General features: G+C 35.8%; 1 protein-coding gene across 1 annotated transcript in view; it reads left to right on the top strand.

Annotated features, from left to right (window-relative positions):
* The window catches only part of LOC106953973 (cAMP-specific 3',5'-cyclic phosphodiesterase 4B-like), a 164,997-nt gene that overhangs the window by 8,128 nt on the left and 136,433 nt on the right, over positions 1-20,436 (top strand). Inside the window, exons 2-3 of the mRNA XM_015043139.1 lie at positions 6,167-6,262; positions 18,621-18,859. Of these exons, the coding sequence (XP_014898625.1) occupies positions 6,221-6,262; positions 18,621-18,859 (281 nt within the window). The 5' untranslated portion in view covers positions 6,167-6,220. The remainder of the gene's footprint in view (positions 1-6,166; positions 6,263-18,620; positions 18,860-20,436) is intronic.

The following is a 20,436-nucleotide window of genomic DNA, read 5'->3' as shown; positions in this document are numbered from 1 at the left end:
GGCCGGAGCGTTTGTGGATAACGAGCAGCGCTAACCTCATCATGCAGGTTCAGCCCGACTACCAGGCTTAGCAAGTTATCTGGGGGAAACCCTTTAAGTTAGTTAATTCTGTGCCACACTTTGTTTCACACCAAATTAATTGAAACAAGCATTCTTTTAAAATTTGATACTAGTTGATTGAATTATGAGCTGGAAGTGAGAATTGAACAGAAGTGGTGAGAATACAGCGCTCAGCTGTGCTTCTGTGCTGCATCTCAGAAACATTACTTTTTTTTTTTTCTGCCGCTGTGGAGTTGATCTTTCAGGTATTAAGTTAGCCTGGTTGTTGTGGAGACATCCAGCTGTAATTTAGGAAGCTTCTCACGTAGAAGTGCTGGCTGAACGGCACTAAATTCATAAGAGAAATCAAAGAACGCAATCTTCACACAGCTGCCGGTTTTGTTCAGATCAGAATGCGCTCACTGAAGCAGGAAGATGATTGTGTCATATACCCCTAACTCAGGATGGTAAGCAAGCTGAAGTGGGGCTTGAAGGGCCTCTGGAAATCCTGTTTTTTTAATGTTGTTTGAAAGGTAGTGCAACTGGTTTGCTGTTAAAAGTTTGATAACCTGGAACAGTTAATCAAGAAGAGGTTGTATGAAATCCCAGAAAACTGTTTACTGCTGCATTCAGGACCCTGGGCAGATCATATCTGCAGCTTTGTTCAATATCTTGCTTTCCATGTTGTCTCTTCACCTCACTGACAGGCATGGTGAAGTGGGAGGCAGAGAGGCTGTCAGTTGGTCTTAAAATAAGGATCAACTTGGTCTGGTTGTGTTGAAGTCTTGGCAGGTGAGAGACTTGGAGCTGGACATTATAGTAAAAAAACAAAAGATAGTTCAGAATAGTTTTTATTTTTTAGCTTGTGACCTTATTACCTTCACCGACCTTTATAGTGATCAACCCTTTGAGCTTTTATTAGTCAGTTCCTATATTCAGTTTTCCATATTTCTTGGTCATAAACTGTCTGTTTTGATGCATCCAGTGAAAAGCCCATTTAGTCTTGCATTATTTGAAAACTCATCTCTGCTTTTCCCTTACCTTTTTTTGTTGACTGATATTTTAATATTCTTGCTTGTAATTTACTGTGCAAACATGCAACATACTTGGATTCTCCTTCTCTTAGAGACTGAATACATTTCTCTGAGCTTGAGATGCAGCTGGCTGACTTAATAACATAAGTGAGATAACAGAATAATTAACATACCGATCAGCCTGCATGTGTGTCCCTGCTAAGCAGATAAGATTGGAGATAAGCTTTGGATTGGTCAAAATTAAGCAACTGCCTTCTAAGTCAAATATGAATTTCCATCACACTTTTTTAAAGAAATTAAAACGTGATTTTAATTTGTATTAATCAGAGACATGAAGATCACTAGCTATAGAAATCTAAATTGGGGCTTCCTCCATATTTGTTAAATACAGAATAGTTAAAACTGAACTGAGGTTGTTTTTTTTTTAAAGTCATACAAAATACTATGATAGGAAGCTATAGATAAAATAGCTGTTCTACACCTAAAATATATGTGACTGTGGAAGTTTGTTTTCCATTTTATTAAAATTTATTTGTACTTTGTAATTGTTTCTACTCTAAAAATGACTTTTGTATTGAAGAGCTACAGCAATGAAAAGTAATGCGGTCTGGTTGTGTTTAAGAATTAACAACACAAGCTGCTGTTCAGTGCGACATATTTGTGTGTTTCAGTCCTGCTTCCACTCTTTGCCAACTTGTCGAATGCCAACTTTCTAATGCATGTTTGCTTCATGTCAAAACTAGACATTACTCATTTTAGGCATCGGCACAGACCGATCAGCAATCTGACTTTTCACACACATGCACACTTTTCACTAATCCGATCAAGACTTGACCATTGTCAAATTCTGATCAGGCCCTTGAAAGGGAATTATAATATTCTGCTTCTCTGAAACTTTGTAACCCTTTAAGATTTTGTTGAACTAATTCATAATTACCTTACAATTGGGGAATGCATAGTTTGAATACTTGTCTTTCTATTCCTAAGAAGTTGAAAACCTTCAGCATTGTCATGATCTGTGTTTCTGTGTATTTATTTTTAGGGTTTTCTGTGTTCAGTTTCCTTCCTGTGAGTCTCTGTCTCTGCGTCTTCCCCGTTGATTGCTTCCCAGGTGTGTCTCATTTCTTGATTACCCTCCCTGTGTATTTAAGTCCACCTGTTGGCTTTGTCTCTTGTTGGCTCGTCATTGTGTGTTCCTCGTGTTGCTGCCTGTTGTTCTGTTTGGTTGGACCGTCATTAAATTCATCATTATTGTCTTCATCTGGGTCCCTGCGTTCTACTTCACCACCACCAACCACATCGCATGACAAGCATGAAGTTCCTTTTACATTGAGATACTTTTATTCAACCAGACAGACATTTTTGAAAATTTTTAGTAAAATTTGATGTTGAGTGCATTTTTGTTTCAATAATCTTTGGCTTCCCCATGCTCCTTTGTATTGTTTTGAAAGAGGAATGGTATGAACTTTGCTTAAAGGTCTTTGTTGACTTTCCCTCTTCTTAAATGCAGCAGGAGGTCTAGGTGTTGTGTGCTGCCTCATTAAAAGAAGCCAAATAAAAGCTGATCAAAAACCGCTGTTGTAAATGATTGTGTTTTGTGTGAACTTTGGCATGTCATAGATATATTTTAGATAAAGCAAAAAATTATAATGTGCAGCTGGAAAGATTATTAAAAGTGCATATGCTGCAGATGCAACAGGCAGGTGATGGATCTTAAATCTGATGGAATACCTCGATAGAAACCACACAAGAGAGATGGGAGGGAATTGTCAAATGGTGAGCAACCATTTTGGCTGCAGATGAAAACCCCCTTCAGGACTGTGGGTGTCCTTTTATCCACCCACTTGGCACCAATGTGTGAAATGATTTTTTTTTTTTTTTTTCTATTCCAAGAGATGAGCATGTTTCTGGAGGAAATTGAATGTCATTATAAATGCAGTGGTGTAGGATGTAAAGAGTGTTTGGAATGATGTAACATACCCTGAGCTCATCTTGGATGACAGGCAGCGAGAAACGGTGACACATGCAGAAATATTGGGAAAAGTACATTCCAAAAGCAGTTGCTGTGGGAAGATGGAGTGGATTTTAGAGGATATGTGTAATATGAATCATACAATTATTTGGCAAACCACCTGGTTTTGTCAGTGAAGAGCACATCCTTTTCATGTCTAGTTGGGTAAGAAATATCAGCAATGTATGAAAGCTGCAGCAAGCCATGCAGTCTCACTCTCTTCTTTCACTATGAATGTCAGTATTAGAAAAATGTTGCAAAATTAATCACATGAGTGTTTTTTCGGGAAAAAGTTAATATTGAATGATAAATGACCTGTACTGCACAGTTTCTGGCTACAGACAATATTTTAAAGGCACACAGTATGTTGTTCTGGTAATTAGAAATTACCCCCAAATAGACTGAGATGTAGATTCTGTTCTCTGGCTGTTTTTGAGACTCCCTGTGATCGGCGGTCTATAAGACAAACATGCTGAGGGTTTTCCTTGTTATCTTTGCTCCATTAGGCATGATGCACAGCTTGCTTTCCCCTCAGTCACAGTGGTGTACTCCTGCCAGAGCGTAAAAGGATCCAAATCAGATGTGACAGAATGCCTTGTCACATTTTGCCATGAAAGCTAACTTTGTTTCTCTTGGAGACAAATGAAAATAAATACATGAACCATAGGCAGTAGGTTCAGTTTTTTATGTTCTTCTATATGAATCAGTTATTCATGTTCAAGAGTTTATTTGACCTCTGATTAACTGTGACATTGCAAACAATAAAAAAGTAATAAAATAAATTTCTAGTACACCCAGTACTTAACCCTTTGTAAATATTCATCTCCACAAAAATGTAATATTTGATGTTGTTGATGTTGTGTTTCTGACAAGCTGCATGTATCCAAAAGCTGACTATTTTGAAGGTTTAAGGTGTTTTTTAAGCTGTTCTTCTCTTTACACCTGTCTTCCCTAATGTCGCTAATTAGGCTGAAGGAAAACTAATTAGAATGCCCCAAGAAACACACTCAAACATCCTCCTAGTTGTTAGCAGGTTTCATCCTCTGATGCTAAATCTGTGTTCATAAACATGCCAAACATAATATTCAGATCTGCTCATGAACACTCATTTCTTGTTTCTGTTACTTTAATTGTTTATTACTCTGATTTGTGCTACTTAGGACTTGGTTCTCATTTCCATAAAGAAGCCTCGGAAAACTGACGATTCCCTCATTAAACACATTTTGAAATATTGTCATATAAATTCCTTAATGGCTCTTTTCACCCACATGACTGTATGAGATTTGCTGTTGACAATATAATGCTGAGAAGATTTTCCTCGTAAAATTTCTGTGGAGTCAATTGAGAAAACACAAAACAGAATTTATTACTATGATAAAGTTAGGAGCCAAAAACTGTTGCAAGCAGTAAAATAATCCATCTTTAAAAAAAGGGGAAAATTGAGTTTAAATGCTTATTAGCATGTTGGCAGGAATTGGAAAACTGGATCTGAAAATATGGAAGCTCAACTAGAAGGAACGTTTGACCAAAGATTTTTGGAGTTGTACGTTGCATGGTGTTCGTCATTACTTGCGTCTTAAGATACAATACATTATTTATTTATTTTTAATAAGCATACCATAATTCTTCTTCTCTCCTGTGTATCAGTCAGCGTCTTTTGTCACTCTAGGGCCCTTTTGAGAAACAAAGCTTTTGTTCCTCAAAAGGTTTGTGACAAACTTGGTCACTACCTTGTTGCTGGACAGTGGGGGCCTGCCGGGAGACAGCAGATTTCTTTAAATAGTTTTTTTTTTTTTTTAAATGCTTAAAGTCTCACCAGACCAAAGGACAGACATTCAGAACACATCAATATGTTTCAAATGCTCATGGGCAAACTTTAATTGGATTTTTATGTTTTTATTTCTTGGTCGAAGAAAAGAAAAACACATCTGTCTTGCCACATCCAGTCCAGAAGAGGCCAGCTGAGCAACAATCTTATTTAGAGACATTATAAGCACTTCCAGGTTGCACCAACATCTCCTTTCTTTTGTGCTTAAGACTCTGAGACACTTCCTGAGAAACACTCAGACTGAGCAGTGTATCACTGCTCAGTATTAAATCTAAGAAGCTTCTATAGAAAGAGCATAAGGTTTGTTGAAAGTGCTAATTTTTAATCCAACAGAAAATGAAGAGACTACAAAGTTTAAAAATATTTTGACCAGTTTAACTGGTCCAAGCTGATCAAGAAAAAGATGTTGAATAATTTAATGCTGACTTCTATCATAACTTTACCAGACAGCATTTTTACTAGTTGTAGTAGCAAACTCTTCTTATCCTAGTTTCTTCTAGCACTCACCAGTTTAAAACCACACTCTTAAATCTTTCCATTTAGCCCCCAACTTCATCTGTGTTTCATTTAATCCTCTTTTGTACTCATTATAACACTCTTTGCCTCTTCTCTTCCAAACCCCTCCTCCTCCAATTATCCATGTGCTTACAAAATCACCCTTGTCATAATTTCCATTTATCTGTCCCGTTCTACGTGTTTCGAGCACTGCTGGGCTGTAACCCGCTTCTCTTCATATACTGGAAACAAAAGACAAAAATAGACCTTCCTGGATCACATGAGGAAGCATCTAGCATCTTTTTAATCACTTTCTGAATTATCTTAACTGAGAGACTCGGCTACAAAGGAGTCAATCTTTATCTGCTGCTTTGAATTATTAACCTGCTCTATCTTAAACTGTGCTGAACACTTAGGGAGACTCAGGATTGCCAATTTTTATATTGGCTGTAAAGAAGATGAAAAAATGTGCTGTCATTTCTTTTAATTTGAGAAAAGCCTTATACTAGAATTATATTTGAAAGGCTGTAAAATGTTACTGTCATCTATTAGAAATGCTATTTTTTTGGATGAACTTTTATAATTATCAAAACAGAAATTATCCTGTATTTATCTGAATAACATTATTAAATAAGTTGTAAGAATAAGACAACATAAAAGACTATCAATTTACACATCAAACTTTCTTTTGCATACATACTTTTCTATTACAGAATCTGCTGTAGTCTGTATTTGTAATACAGCTTTTTTATTTTCTAGGTTTTCATGTGAAGCTTCTGCGGTTGGACTGCAGGGGGAGTTACTCGAGGAAAGATGAGGAAAAGCAGGAGTGTTCTTACAGTGTCTCCCAACAATGTAAGTCATCATGCTCCCAAAATATCCCCATTACATAACCAAATGTTTGGAAGATTTACTACTGGCAGAGATGTCATTACAGTGTCACTAAGAATGGCAGGATACAGACTCGGGCTCATGAATGCTTTTGATCTTGCTGTTTTCTGTGTTTCTGCTGTTTGTCAGTCAAAATATGTTTGGACAGTTCCTTTTTTTTGAATCTATTTTTTTCTCTGTAGATCAGAAATCTCATCTAGAAAGATAGCATTACACTTCCTTTCTGCCTTTAAACCGTGATGGACAGGCGTCAGACAAGATCTGGATTAGGTTTATATCTTATGTCTGATTTTTGTTAAAGTGAAGACTTCTGCACACATGCACCCATAAATTCACATAAGAAAATAGAAATGTGTAAACTGGGTCATTGTGCATTAGTAAGAATTTAAATTGAAAAGAGTTGGATAAAAAAAGACAGGTTTATTATTGCAGCCAGTAAAAACCCAAAATTCTTTTGGAATTAAATTGACATGGCACAAAGAAATAAATACAAGTATGCCACTTTGAATTTAATGACAAAAATAAATTAACTTCACAATGATAATATTGTAATTTGAGATGCACTGGCATCTGCAGCTAAATCTGTTTTTTTCTTGTAACCCAGGGGTCTGTAAACTGAAGCTCCATACAAATATCTCTTTCACACTGGTTCTTAATAACTAACTAAAAATATTTTTTAAAAGACCTAACTAATGACTTTAAATATAGATTTAATAACAAAGGATGTTTTTTATGGAATATTTGAATGGAATTTACACAACAGAATGATACTGAAAGTACCAATAATTTATCTTGCCACTATTTTTTTTTACCTTATCTTCCACAAATATCATCATCCTACAGAATAAAATGAAGAAGTTTGTGATTTTTTTCTTTTAAACCTAAAGTTTCAGATAAATTGGTCATTCTAATAAAATGACAAGAAGTTCCATTTTGTCTAAATGAATATATTAAAAGTTGTTTTTTTTTATTAGGACATCAAAGGTATTGACTCTAAACCAATTTTGTTAAGCTGGGCAAAGGGCAAAAAAAAGTTTTTATTATTTATTTATTTAATTAGGGTTACAGACCCCTAACCAATGTCTTGGTTATGCTCTCATTTACTAATCTATGCAGAGCTCAATAGAAGCAATAAGTTGTGCATTATTGCCTTTAGCCAAATGGCTTTTCTTGACTTTGTTTATTTCTGTTTAAGCAAACAAGCATGGTGTGCTAAGTGATGCTCAAGTGAAACTACAGGCAGTGTTTTGAAATCAAAACTTTTTAAGATTTTAGAATACACAGTTGTTGTTCTAAAATGTTGAAATGATTGAAAGTGATATGCTTTTGCAACATAAAGAAAAACAATAGTTTTTTTTCTGCAACACTTATTCTGTGCTTCTGTCTTGTTTATGTCAATCATCTTTTGCTCTGATTGTCTTTAAAGACACTATGTGGACTACTTCATTTTTGCAGTTTGGAATGACTCATCTTGTACCAAAACAAAAATATCATAAAGTTTCAGAAACTAAGTATTCAGGTTACTGCAAGTTATTGTTATGTGACATTTATCACACAAAAATTTGAACTCATTATAAAAATGGATAGGGCAGACTGCAACTAATCTATAACCAGTTTATTTCCATCCACTCTGCCATGTGTGGGAGTTGTTTTTTTGGCTTTAGACATGTCTAAAGGTGTGGGAGAGTGTTACTCATCCTCTCTCTTTTCCCAAACTTCCTGTGTGTCTTGGTCAGCTGCCTTAGCCCTGTTGCCTCTCGGTGTCATCATGCCCACCAATCCCATTTTTCATCTTTATGTTCTGTTGTTGAGGGTGTGTATTGATTTGACATTGACTAAAAATACATTCGAGGCTATGACTTAATTAAAGGTTTGAACCACTTGGCAAAAAGTAAAGGTATAAAATTAGGTGCAACTCTTTTTTTAGTCTTAGATCCATGCAATCATTACCATAGCCCTTAGTCTAAATATGTAGATTTTTATAATTTTCTATTCATCTATTTTAAAAGTAAATCCAGGTTTATTTTGGGAAGAATGGATTATAGTTTCCCCATTTGCTTAGCAATTTACTGACCTTAATAGGAGATTTATTCAGTGATGGACTGTAGTGACCTTGTTGTAGAAAACCCTGGAAGAAGTCTGTTTAAAAAGAACAAACAAAAACGTGTCACTGTATTTAGATTTAGCTATATTCAATCAAGTCTCCATGTCTAAAGTGTGCTTTTTCACTTTGATAAATACAGTTAGCTGTTTCCTGAGTCATTAAAGTTAAGTATGTTGTAGTAGGAGATCCTTAATGGATAGAAGATGCATTGTCAGGGATTTATTTTAGCTTGTGGTGCTAAATGAGGATTAGCTGTAAATGGCGTAACTATGAGCTAAGAAGCCAGGGAGGGTTTGTTTTAATGATTTGTCCCATCATGAAGCTGGTCTGGCTGAGCCGGATTGGTTCGATGGGTTACATTGGCATTCAGGAAGTGTGTATATGATTATAAGGGGTAATAAGGATTTGGCATGCAGAGTGAAAAAGTTAGAGTTGTAATATGTCTGTGTTATTGAAGTGTGTTATGCTGAGGAATGGATGTATTATATCAGAGCTAATGGCCTTTTCCCCATGCAAGGCACAGCTGAGCACCTCTGATCCAATAGCTCTGGCTGTGTATGTGTGCATGGATGTGCTCCAGGGTTTCCTGAGTGAAAACACTTCAGCTCTGACCAACATTTGTGACTTTGCATATTTATCTTGTAGTGTTTCCAACAAAGTTCAATAGCACACACCTCCAAGTCCTCTAATCTTTATATCAAGCATTGGCTTCTTAAAATATGTTCCTTGTTGCTTTATAAGTTCTGAACATATGCATTTGCCGTGTTCCTTCAAAAACTATTCATATCTTCTGTCAGAGGAGTGGTGTTATTTAGTTACAGTGTATTGTTCTGTTCAGTGAAGCACCCTTCAGATTGTATGGGAGATCTGGGAAAAGCATTGTGTGGAGAAGAAAAGGTCAGCAGCACGAGTCCTGAGTCACACTGAGACTCAGGACCATTCATTTGAAACCATTCATGCCTCTGGCCCAAAAAGAGTGGGGTTGTTCACAGTTGTCCCTAAAAACACACACAACCATGTGACAAGGTTGAAGTGATAAAGTGGCTTATGGATTTAAACACTCAAACTTTTGGTCCAGAAAAAGCTATAGGTCATGCTCCCTTTGAGAGCCCACAGAGGCTTTGCACCAATATTTCACAATAAAAGCCTTTAAATTTGATAAAATGTTTATTTACAAACTTCTGTATGCCATAAAAAATGCATAGAAGCAATAGCATCTTTAACAAATAACACTTTTTGTCTGTCTTAACATTTTTTTGTTCAGAACTGTATTTCGTATTTAAATGACTGTCACAGAATTCGTCGAAATTACAAAGACTATTATTTCATGTGAATCCCTGCACAATCCAAGACTTGGATTAGCTTTATTGAGCATCAGTCAGAACTGGCTTTAAACGGCTTACATCTCAAGTCATGCATCTATTCATTACTGTTTTTACTCGCTCTAACATAATGGAACATTTCCATCAGTTTCTAAAGATTCTTTGGAAAGTAGGACTGGTGCATAAATCCAACCACCGTTTTACTGCGTTTTAAGAAGTGTATGCTTAAAACACTTATTAAAACACAATGTCTCTGAAATACATGTTATGTAACAGTAATATAAAAATGATACATTTCATAATGTACAGGACTTAAAAATATTACAACAGGCAAAATGATCGTTGTATTAAAACAAGGGAGAACTGACTGATTCTGATTGATTAGTACATCCCCTCCTTTTTTATAATAATTTTTTCATTTAAAAAAAGAACTTAAACCTCTTTTAAAAGTTAATTTTAAATTAACCATCAACCAAAAAAAAAAAAAGAAAAGAAAATTCTGTATGATATGAACTTATGTACAACATTTTATTTGTATGCCATGTCCCAAATATTTCTATCTGGTTTCCTGGAAATCTTGATGCGAGTCTCTGGGAAACTAACAATTTTTTCTATGTAAATTTATGCATAATCCCTTTGTAAAACGTTTTTTCATAAATATGGGACTGCTTTCAAACTAACATCTCGTAACTCCCCCCTCAATACACAGTTTGTTCTAGCTTCTATATTTTTCTTCATTCCATAGCTTTCTTTCTCTCTTTTGGTCTTGCTGTTGAGCTTGTATGCAGAGATAACGTGGGTCAAACTGAACAGCTGTTCATTCTCCAATTAAAGCTCTCAAAAACTTATATTTTGTCTGCAGCAGTATCAGCCGTTCACCTCTTTCTCTGTTTGTTCTCGCTGCCTTCGCTGCTGTGACCCGTTCTCGCACCACTCAGTCTTTATAATTGCTTCCATCTCCACTGTTTCAATGGTGCCCTGATTATACACATATATTCATTCTCCTTTTCTCTTTTTGTCTGGTGAGGAGGAAGGATGCTTGTTACCACAGCAACAGTAACTCCTGGGATGACACAAACCGTGACCACTTGCACTTTGTCTGTCTGTCTATCGCCTGGCATTAGGAACTCACACCTTGTCACTTCTAATGTCCTCCTGTGGTATAGATTGTTGAAAGTGTGCATACCATACTTTAGCTCTAAAGTTTCAGTCATCAGGGAAAAACAGACCTTATATAAGAGACAAATGCAGAGTGAAATAAGGAACACCTGATGAATCACAGATTCAGAGCTCGGGTCAACAGGTGAACTGTTAGTCATGGACTCAGCTCTCAGGCCACAGTGGCATGAAGAAAACCGCTGAAAACAAACCTGTGTGTGTGTGAGAGAGAATCAACCTTGAACACATCATCTGCCCTCGGAAACATGGCAGAAGCATTATCATGTTGAGGGAATGCCCTTTCTTTTCTTTCATAAGTAAGCTAATCTATGGAAGAGGATTAGAGCTGCTGGGGAAAAAAAAAAATCTGTCTATAGACCCAGAATTTATACTTTTGATCTCAGTTGATTATCTGACTTTAATCAATGGCCCTAATTATCTTCCGTTCTATTCAGAGAGGGTGCAAGATGGATGGAGCTAAAAGCAATAGTGGAAAATACCTGAGACTGAGGTGGAGACTGATGATATGAAAATATTTGAAAGAGTTCAGTGGGTTGTTGGGTGTTAAGACGGCATCTTTGGTAATTCTTAACTAGATCTCGATGCGGCTCCCTACATGTTCCTTCTTATCTCTCCAGTGAGCTGCAGCTTATTTAATATGCATACAATCAGTTTAAATTTGCCTTCAGCAAATTCTAACCCAATATGCTTTTGTCTTCACTCCTGCCACAATAAGAATTTATCTCACATCGTGCATTTTGCTGTTCAGAGCGAGGATTTGAAATGTATTCTGTCTGCTGCTAAAGTCTGGGATCAGTCTATTTCACAGCAATAAAGAAAAGATGACGATGAAAGAAAGAAAAGAGGGCGTCATAATTCACCAAAGAGCTTTCTTAATATCCTGCTCCTCTGTCAGGGAAATTTTCATCACTATGAGCAGCTTATAAATTTAGGCAAATAGAGTTAATACTCCTGAAATGATGTTTAATTCAAAGATAGCAACACTGTCGCTGTGCAAAAACACGGAAAGCATTTATTAAACATATAGTGATTTCAAATATAAATGGCTCATTTTACTCTTTGACAAATTAAACCACAAGTCATGACAAAAAGGGCAATGCTGCAAACTGCAGGGCATCAAGCAGAATATATTCAAGCTACTGAAAACCCTGAAATCAAATATAAACCACGTGTTCATGTTTGTGTTTTCTGCACAGGTGGGCGTTTGTTCTTACATAGGCAGGAAATGCACAGAAGTGTGTACATATTGCTGGAAAATATTCTTTAAATTAATTCTGTTTCATCCACTCTGTTTCACCTGGTCTCCATCTTCACACACTCTCTCCTTTATTCAACCTTTCTCCATAATCTTTCCTCTCATGCCCTCTTCCCTGCTGTTGCCTCCCTTCTGTCTTTCACTCTGCTCAGTTTTACCTTTTCACTTTTAATCAGTTATCACCTGTCTTCTGTTTCTGCTTTCATCCTTACACTTCCTCCCCTGTAAATAAAGGGAAAAGATTGTTTTTGCAGATCATATCCCTATGGTAATCTATCCTTTGCTGCTTTATTTCCTGAGTCAAAATGGCAGCAGTGCAAAGTGTTTGAGTTGGGTGACAAATTGGAAGAAAGTGAGATTTTCTTTGTGATGCACTCTTGAGCTTGAGATAAAGTAATTAGCATTTCATAAGTGTTTTATGTAAAAGTAATCATTTTTGTAGCATAAAACGTAGATTTTACAGCTCAGAGGAATAAGACAAGAATTTAAATTTTGCTTTGGAATAAAAAGTGGTGCCCTCAGAAATTATAGGGGTGGCCAGAACAGGCTAGTAAAAATATATTTTTTTCTTTTTACATTTTTGACTAGAATGTTACTTGTGGGGCAAATAGGACTTATAGGACTTTGATGGCTTTTTTTTTTTAACAATTGCTTTCCTCTTGATTATTTTACAATTAAGGCCATATTAGAGTGCTGAAAAAATGATTCTATCAAGTGATTTTCTTACCTGAGCTGAAGCTCTGCAGCCCTTCTTGCAGTGCCATGGGTGAAGAGTTGTAATTTCTATTTCAATAATCACTGAAGGATGCAGTGGATGATCTTACCATGGAGTACTAGTTTACTCTTTTGTTAAAGTGCATTTTTGGATAAAAAAAACAAAAAAAAAAACAACACAACTCCCACAACAAGCCGACAGCCTGGTAAACCACAACCCTCTGAAAAACCTGTAGACTTGCTTGCAGGTTTATGCTAAGCAGCTGCATTACTATAATTTTCATTCATATAAAGTACAATATGGACTTGTAAGATAAGTCCATATTATCTTACATATGGACTTATGTGTCCATCAGCTTCCTGAATGCAACATAGGTGATTTTCACCCGTGCTTTCTGTTTGTTTTTCTTCTGTAGCATATAGTCATAAATCAAATGACAGTGAAAATGTCATGAAAGGTTAGTGAACAAACGACTGGCTCTTCTGTTTTTGACATTTGCAAACAAATGTGAGAAATATGTTTTCTAGAATTTTACAAATGTCTCGTGTTGGCAGTGCTGTGAAGTTTTATCTTTGTCTCCAGCTTAAAGGCGTAAAGCATCAAATGGTGTGAGTTGCAGAAACAGGAAAATGTTTACATGTTCATATAGTAGAGAGTGGACATTGATTTTGCCTCTCTACAAATGAGACTGAGCAGGTCCATGTCTGCTAATGTTTTTGAATTGCTGCCAATGGAGATTTTTTTTTTTCTGCTATTCTGAATCTGCTTAAATATTAACATGGAACTTCCCAAATTTGGGGTCAAGAGTCTCGTGTGTGCTTGACCCAATTCCCTGAACTGTAAAAGAAAAAACAAAATTACTAATGTTATTCACATTATTAACTGTTAACTATTTTTCAAAAGCTTCTTAAGAAAGTAAATGATTATAATACTTAATTGTCTCATGCTGTGAAGATTACATTGAGAACCTTACATCATTAAAAAGCTGGTCATACCTTTTAATTCTGACTCATCAGACCACTTGAATTGCTTCACACTCATTTCACACATCCGTCTGTCTTGTGCGTCATTCACTCAATCAAATCACCTGCTTCCTCAGTTTGTGAAGGATGGAAAAATAAAATACAAATTCTGCACTTCTTACAAAGAGAAAAGGATGTGAGTCATTCATTTATTCAACTTTGTCTGCAGCCAGTGTTATTAAACATTTCTGTTTCCTTTGGGAGATTATGATTCAGGTTTAAAGAAAATATGAGATTCAATGTGACTTTTTAAAATAAAGCCAGTCAAGTATTGACATGGAGCCAGCAGGTCTATTCAGCATCACTGTTTGAGGCCAGTAGCAGGGCTGTGATCTGGTTACGTACTGTGCTCAGAGTGTTTTATATGAATTTGTCCTTCACTTTGCTCGTTGTAGCTTCCAGCCTACACATCTCTCTCCTTTCTGCCCTACAGTACTATTCTCATGTTCTCCATCTTATTCCAACTGTTTTATAAAGGTATTGATCGTCATATTCTCGTCTTTAGTAATAACTTATGAGCTCTATAGGCTAATATTTTTCTTTAGCACCCAAAGGCACCTACTTTGTTCTGTTTCCTCTAAATCTTGGCTTTGTTTCCAGTATTAAAGATGGCACCGCAGAGTAGCCTGTCTGAGGGTTATAAATCAGTTTTACTGCTTTGAATTTCATTACATAATGCTGCTGCCTTTTGATGGCTGCCATTTACGGTTTGCCATGCTGATTTGTTTTCCTGCCATATGTGCTTTCTAGGAACAAAGTCAGAATGATTTTTTTGTTTTTAATTATTACATTACTTGGCTGAAAATCAAATGTACACATTTTTTGGAAATCTATTTTTGAGGAAACATACATAAAAAAGGTAATCTAGCTTATGTGTTAGCAGAAGTGTTGTTCCTAAATAGAACACTTAGTGCACATATAAAAGTGGATAAAAACTGAAGGGATCAGTAATCAAATTAATTTATCAGTAATGCGTAGGGTCAGCAGACAGTCAGTGACACCAAATGTTTCTGTATAAAACATTTGGTGTCCAAAGTGCTGTTTTTAAGTGTAATGATGGAAAGTTGAGTGGAAGGAAAAAAGTGCAATTTAAAAAGTGTAGGTTAAACTTAAAAGGATTATGTAGATTACGTAGTGAGTTATAACACAGAGACATATCCAGGATATTTTGCTCTCAGCCACTCCTGAACTAGAGAACTGTCTCTCTTAGGCTAAAGAAAAAATGGACTAGACTGCTGCTTAGTGTTCCAAAGCCCTATTTTAAATAAAAAGTAAATGTTGCATCTAATTAGGAAATTCAGGTACAGGAACAAGAGTGGACAGACGCAAAACCCAAGCTGGTCCAAGGTGAAGTTTCCACAGTTGGTGATGGTTTAAAAACATCGCCAGTGCTGTTGTTGGTCCACTGTAGGTTATATAATTCAGTCAGAAGAGCCTTCTACCAGGATATTTTATAACACATTCCTATGCTGATTTAATTTTTCAGCAGAAAATGTTATGTTATATTATGTTATATATTATGTTATATATTATGTTAGTCAATAACATAATATGTTATGTTATTGACTACAGAAACAGCGTGTTTAAAGACCTGACATGGTGTGTTGCTAGGAGGAATTTGAGACACCAGATCCAACAATGCAGGTGAGCAGAAAGTTCCTTTGAAACCAACTTGGGCTTTCTCAATATATCAACAGAGAATCCATGCCATACTGCACTGATGCAGTAATTCTTTCTCAAGGAGTCCCAATCCAGCAGTGTGTGCATATACAATACAACACATGGAAATACCATTTGGAAGGCCCACATTTATGTATATTATTATTTATTAAAATTGACCCTATGTAAAAATCTATTGTTTGAGAAACTAAACTTTTCATTCTCTCTACACCACAATGGTGAGTGTTTATAGAAATAAATGCTTGTCTTTAGCAAATATGAGTAAGTTTTTAAATATTTAATTGCTCTCTTCTTTTAGTTTTACTACTGCAGACAAGGCTTAATGCTTAAATTTGTTCTCTTAGCTTACTTGTATCATATGATAACCCACAAGATGAATAGTTTTTAGTGAAAATGTCAGCTTCAAAGAAGCCCTACAGGGAAAAAAATAGCCAACACCCACATACCTAAATGTAGTCTCTATGACAGCAGGCAGTGTGTTGTTGCTTAGCTTTAAAATGGAAACAAGCCACAAGTAGTAAGAAGGCAGTCCTCCAAGCAGATCAGCCGTAGGTGTATTTACTAGAAAGGATACTTACTATTTTCAACCCAGTAAATCTTATGCAAAATTAAGGCACAGTGTTAATAGTTAATGTTTTCCTGGCACCACCAGGACAGGCCAGAGTGAGTCTGGCAGAGGACTGCAAGCAGATAAATATGAATGTTATTTCTGTATTTACTGTTTGACAGACAAGCGTTGCTAATAAGTGATGGACTAAATGAAAATGGCAACAACAGATGTAGGTTTTCTCAGTCCTCTGAATGTTTCCTTGATTAGATATTTTAAATATACGAGGTTTTAAGATGAGAGGCAGGAGATGTTGGCTTTTATTTATTTTTTATAAGGAGATCAAAGGTTTTTTAAAAAGAAAGAAGTTCACAGCCTGTATTATTTTGAAATAATGAGATACTATCTTAGAATAATGAGATTATTTATTTATTTATTTATTTATTTATTTATTTTTAAATATGAGCTTCTATACAAACCAGACCTCTTGGACATTTTAAACATATTTTTAGGGCTTCTATTCATTTCCCTTTTGAGATTTAGTTGAATTGTTTTTCATCATGTGTCTTCTGACTTTGTTAATCAAAATTTTGGAGTCTCCCAGCCAGAGACAGGGATGTCATCCAATCACAAAGAACTCATCACGTATAATATGCCAAAAAAGCTTGTCAGCGACTATAAGCTGGACTCCTGTTCCCAATATTTTAGAAAACGTAAAATATGTATTCAAACTTCAGTTTAAAAAAGAAAACAGCATTTTTTTCTTCAATATATACTACATAAGTGTTATTTTCAACATATTGTTGATTTTTTTTTCCCTTTAAGGGCATCTTGATCTGCAGCTCAGTGAACAACGTGGTAGAAGATACCAATATCCTGGTCAATAAAGAGCATAAAAATACATGAGATGAATAAAAGGCCTCAAGTTATTAAATAAATATTAGAAAAAGATAAAACAATGGAAATATGTGTACCTTTAACATTTTCAGTGTAAATATCTGGCTGTAGGAATTAATATAAATTTGCCTTTTATGATGGTACTGGCATAAATCAGAAGCAATAGAAGAAAGTACTGCTGCCCTCCTCTCATTCCATATTTTTCAAAGAAAGAACACATAGTTACTTTCAGAGTTGTACTATCTGTACAACACAATGGTTGACTTGAAATAAGGGTGAGCACTGATGAAAGGTTGACTTGACCCAAAGTCAAGTACTATTGCATACTATACTCCCTTTTCTTAAACCCACTAAAAACAGTCTTTATACAAAGGAAAAAGGTGAAATATCAAAGAGTTAAAACAAGCACTATTAGATGAAAACCAACGTTTTTCTAGGCTTTCTAGTCAAACAGAAAAACACTGTTTCTGGGGGTGGACGTTTACACTTTTTTGCTGGAGAATACAGAAAAAGAGAAGTTCTTGGAAATCAAGCTTTGGTGAGGTGAAAATGACAGGAGGGTGACAGGATTCTTGGAGGATATGGTTAAAAAAAAAACACATCCTAAACTTAAAATGGTCCATTTTCCCAGGTAAATTTTGCTTTTCTGAACCTTTAATTGGTGATGATAATGTTCACACAGCACTCATTAATTTACCTTTGTGTCCAAACAGCCAGTACAATACATTATCACAGTTTAAAGTTTAATTAGCATTTTTTCCCCCAGAGCTGCTCTTTAAAGACACCTTTTGAACTGCAGCTCTACATTAAACCTGAGTAAATCTGTTCAGATGACATCATTTTCTCAGTCCAAATGAAACTCTCTATATACAGTGAGCATAACTTTTTATTTTAGGTCTGAAATGTGATGTTTGATACTAAATTTTGGAGAAACTTCCTAAAGGTTCTGATTTACATAATCATACACATTTATTTTTTAACTGGAACCTGTTCCTTATTTTTACTTTATAACATTTGTTGTGACCTTTCAAACTAAATATAAATCTGTGTGCACAGTTGAGTGAAAAAAATACGGTTATTTATAGTCTGCAATCAGTGTCCTACAGAGCACATATGCAAACAAAGTGAATTAAATTGTTGGAAAAAAGGAAAGAGTTGAAGCTTTATGTATTGCGTGATTCAGAAGTATATCCTTAAAAAATTTACCTAAATAGAGTAATGATTTCATTTAACTAATATAGTTTTTAAAAAACTTAAAACATGTAATTATTTTGTTATTTAAGTTTGTTCATTCTTTGAAACAGAGCAGTATGGATTGATTGCATTGTTATCTTTACACAAATTTGAAGTAATATGACAAACCGCTGTTCTGGCTTTTCTTTAATCTATGATTGCAAAGAGTAGGTGTTTTTATAGATGAAGCTTTAACTTGTGTTAGTCAGCAGCAAGCCTACATCGCCACCTAGTGGGTAAATGGGTAGCATTTAATTTCTTTTATACAGACTTTGAGAACACAAACATTTTGCCTTCATTACTGTGTTATAAGCCTCTTTCTCCATTCACTTCCTGTATTTTATTTCTGTTTTCCCTTTTCTTCACAGGACAGCAGAGAGCCTCGGGACTGCTGCCTCAGTGAGTCTTTCACTTCTCCCTCCTGTACGCTCGGCGTTGACCTGCGTCGGGGCCGACGTCGATTCTCTGGCAACCTGCAGCTGCCCCCCTTGTCTTGGCGTCAGGGGGATAGATCGAGAACACCAGACGAAGAGATCATGACGAGGCCGACGTCTCTGCCGTTTGGGGTCCCTCCCAGAATAGATATCACACCTGTGGACCCAGAATGGTTGGTAAACTGATGTTGCACAGAAACAAGCCGTTCCTTGCTGTTTTCAAATTCACTTCTAACTGAATCTGCTGCTGCTTTTCTGTCAGAAATGCCAGCAAGCTTCTTGGTTGTTAAAATATTGGAGTTTCACAGTTATTACCAGCATCCAGGAAAATACAATATACTTTTTCAGTATAGAAGGGGGAAGAAATACTAAAACTCTTTATATATATTTACAGATATTGTCCAAATAAGTAGCAATGCATCCCACCATGAGGTTGCAGCTGAATATGTTAGTATTAATTATCACGATTAATTTGTCAGATACACCCTATTACAATTCAATAGACAACCCTCTGTAAGGTTTATATATACAAATGTGCAAGTCAAGTAAGTTTTATGTGTGCAGCACATTTCAGCAACGAAGCAGCTCAAAGTGCATTACATCATAAAAACATAAAAGTAACATAAAACTGCAGCTTTGCAGCTTCCTTGATGGCACACACCTTTTCATTATTTCATTTCATTTCGGGTGATGTCTTTGTTAGCTTATCTTAAGCCACTCTGTAGCTAATTTAGCAACAGTATTAGTATCAGTGTGGAAATTAAAATACACATTTTTGTCCAACTGTTAACTTCCTGGCTGATGTCTTAATATTTCTACATAATTATTTTGCAAATAGTGGAAAAAAGGTTTGTAGATCTTTTTATACAGTGTGTTCCAATATTTGATTTTCATCTGTATGTTTTGCACAGTGCAATATTTCTCGCAAAGCATTGTGTTATGCTAAAAACTAATTGTATAGGGACGTACTGAGTTTTGACAAATGATGAATCTCTTTATGTGAAGGTGCCTTTGGGTTGAGGAAATGATGTAGTACAGGGCTGTCAAATTTCACCAAGGGCCACTTCAGCATATTGGCCACCCTCAACGGGTCACAATGACGGTACAAATCAGGAGTGCATCCCTGCTAAAACACACCCCAGACAAAAGGCTGACTTCCCTCATTCAGTTCTGTAGAGGCTTATAATGAGTCAATGGTCCAGGTGTGTTAGAGAAGGAATGTATCTAAAGCTGCAGATGGTAGCTCTGGAAAACTAGACTTGGGCACCCCTAGCATAAATGTATAAAAATACAATGTGAAAAATTAATTAAACACCACCTCATATTGTTAAATAACTGATTTTATGTATTGACATTTTAAATATTACATTTGAGTTTCCATGGATGTAAAATTACTGCTCAGTTTAAAAATTACAATATTTAAATCAGTCTTTAAAGGTGAGCAAGCAAATATTAAAAACAAGTCACATGGGCAGACATTATAGACTTTATGCAAAGATTTAGTCTCAGAGGCAACTGAAATCTATTAATTTAAAAAATCCTTTCTGAATATCATTTCATGGTCTCTGAACTAAATGCGTCTTTCTGACCGGGAGCTGACAGCGTGTTGAAGAGTTATGGACCGGACGCTTTGGAGCGTCTGGTTAGGAAGCGCATTACAAACCTTTGGTTGAAATGTAGTTTGTAGTCAACTTGTGCTCAAAACATATTTTACGTCAATCATCGGCCTATAAAATGCTGGGGGTCCACA

The sequence above is a fragment of the Poecilia latipinna genome, unplaced genomic scaffold, assembly GCF_001443285.1.
Source record: "Poecilia latipinna isolate Pla-1442-1.1 unplaced genomic scaffold, P_latipinna-1.0 Scaffold618, whole genome shotgun sequence".
Classification (NCBI taxonomy): domain Eukaryota; kingdom Metazoa; phylum Chordata; class Actinopteri; order Cyprinodontiformes; family Poeciliidae; genus Poecilia; species Poecilia latipinna.
The sequence above is the reverse complement of the archived record's forward strand: the minus strand, read 5'-3'. Positions and strand labels throughout refer to the sequence as shown.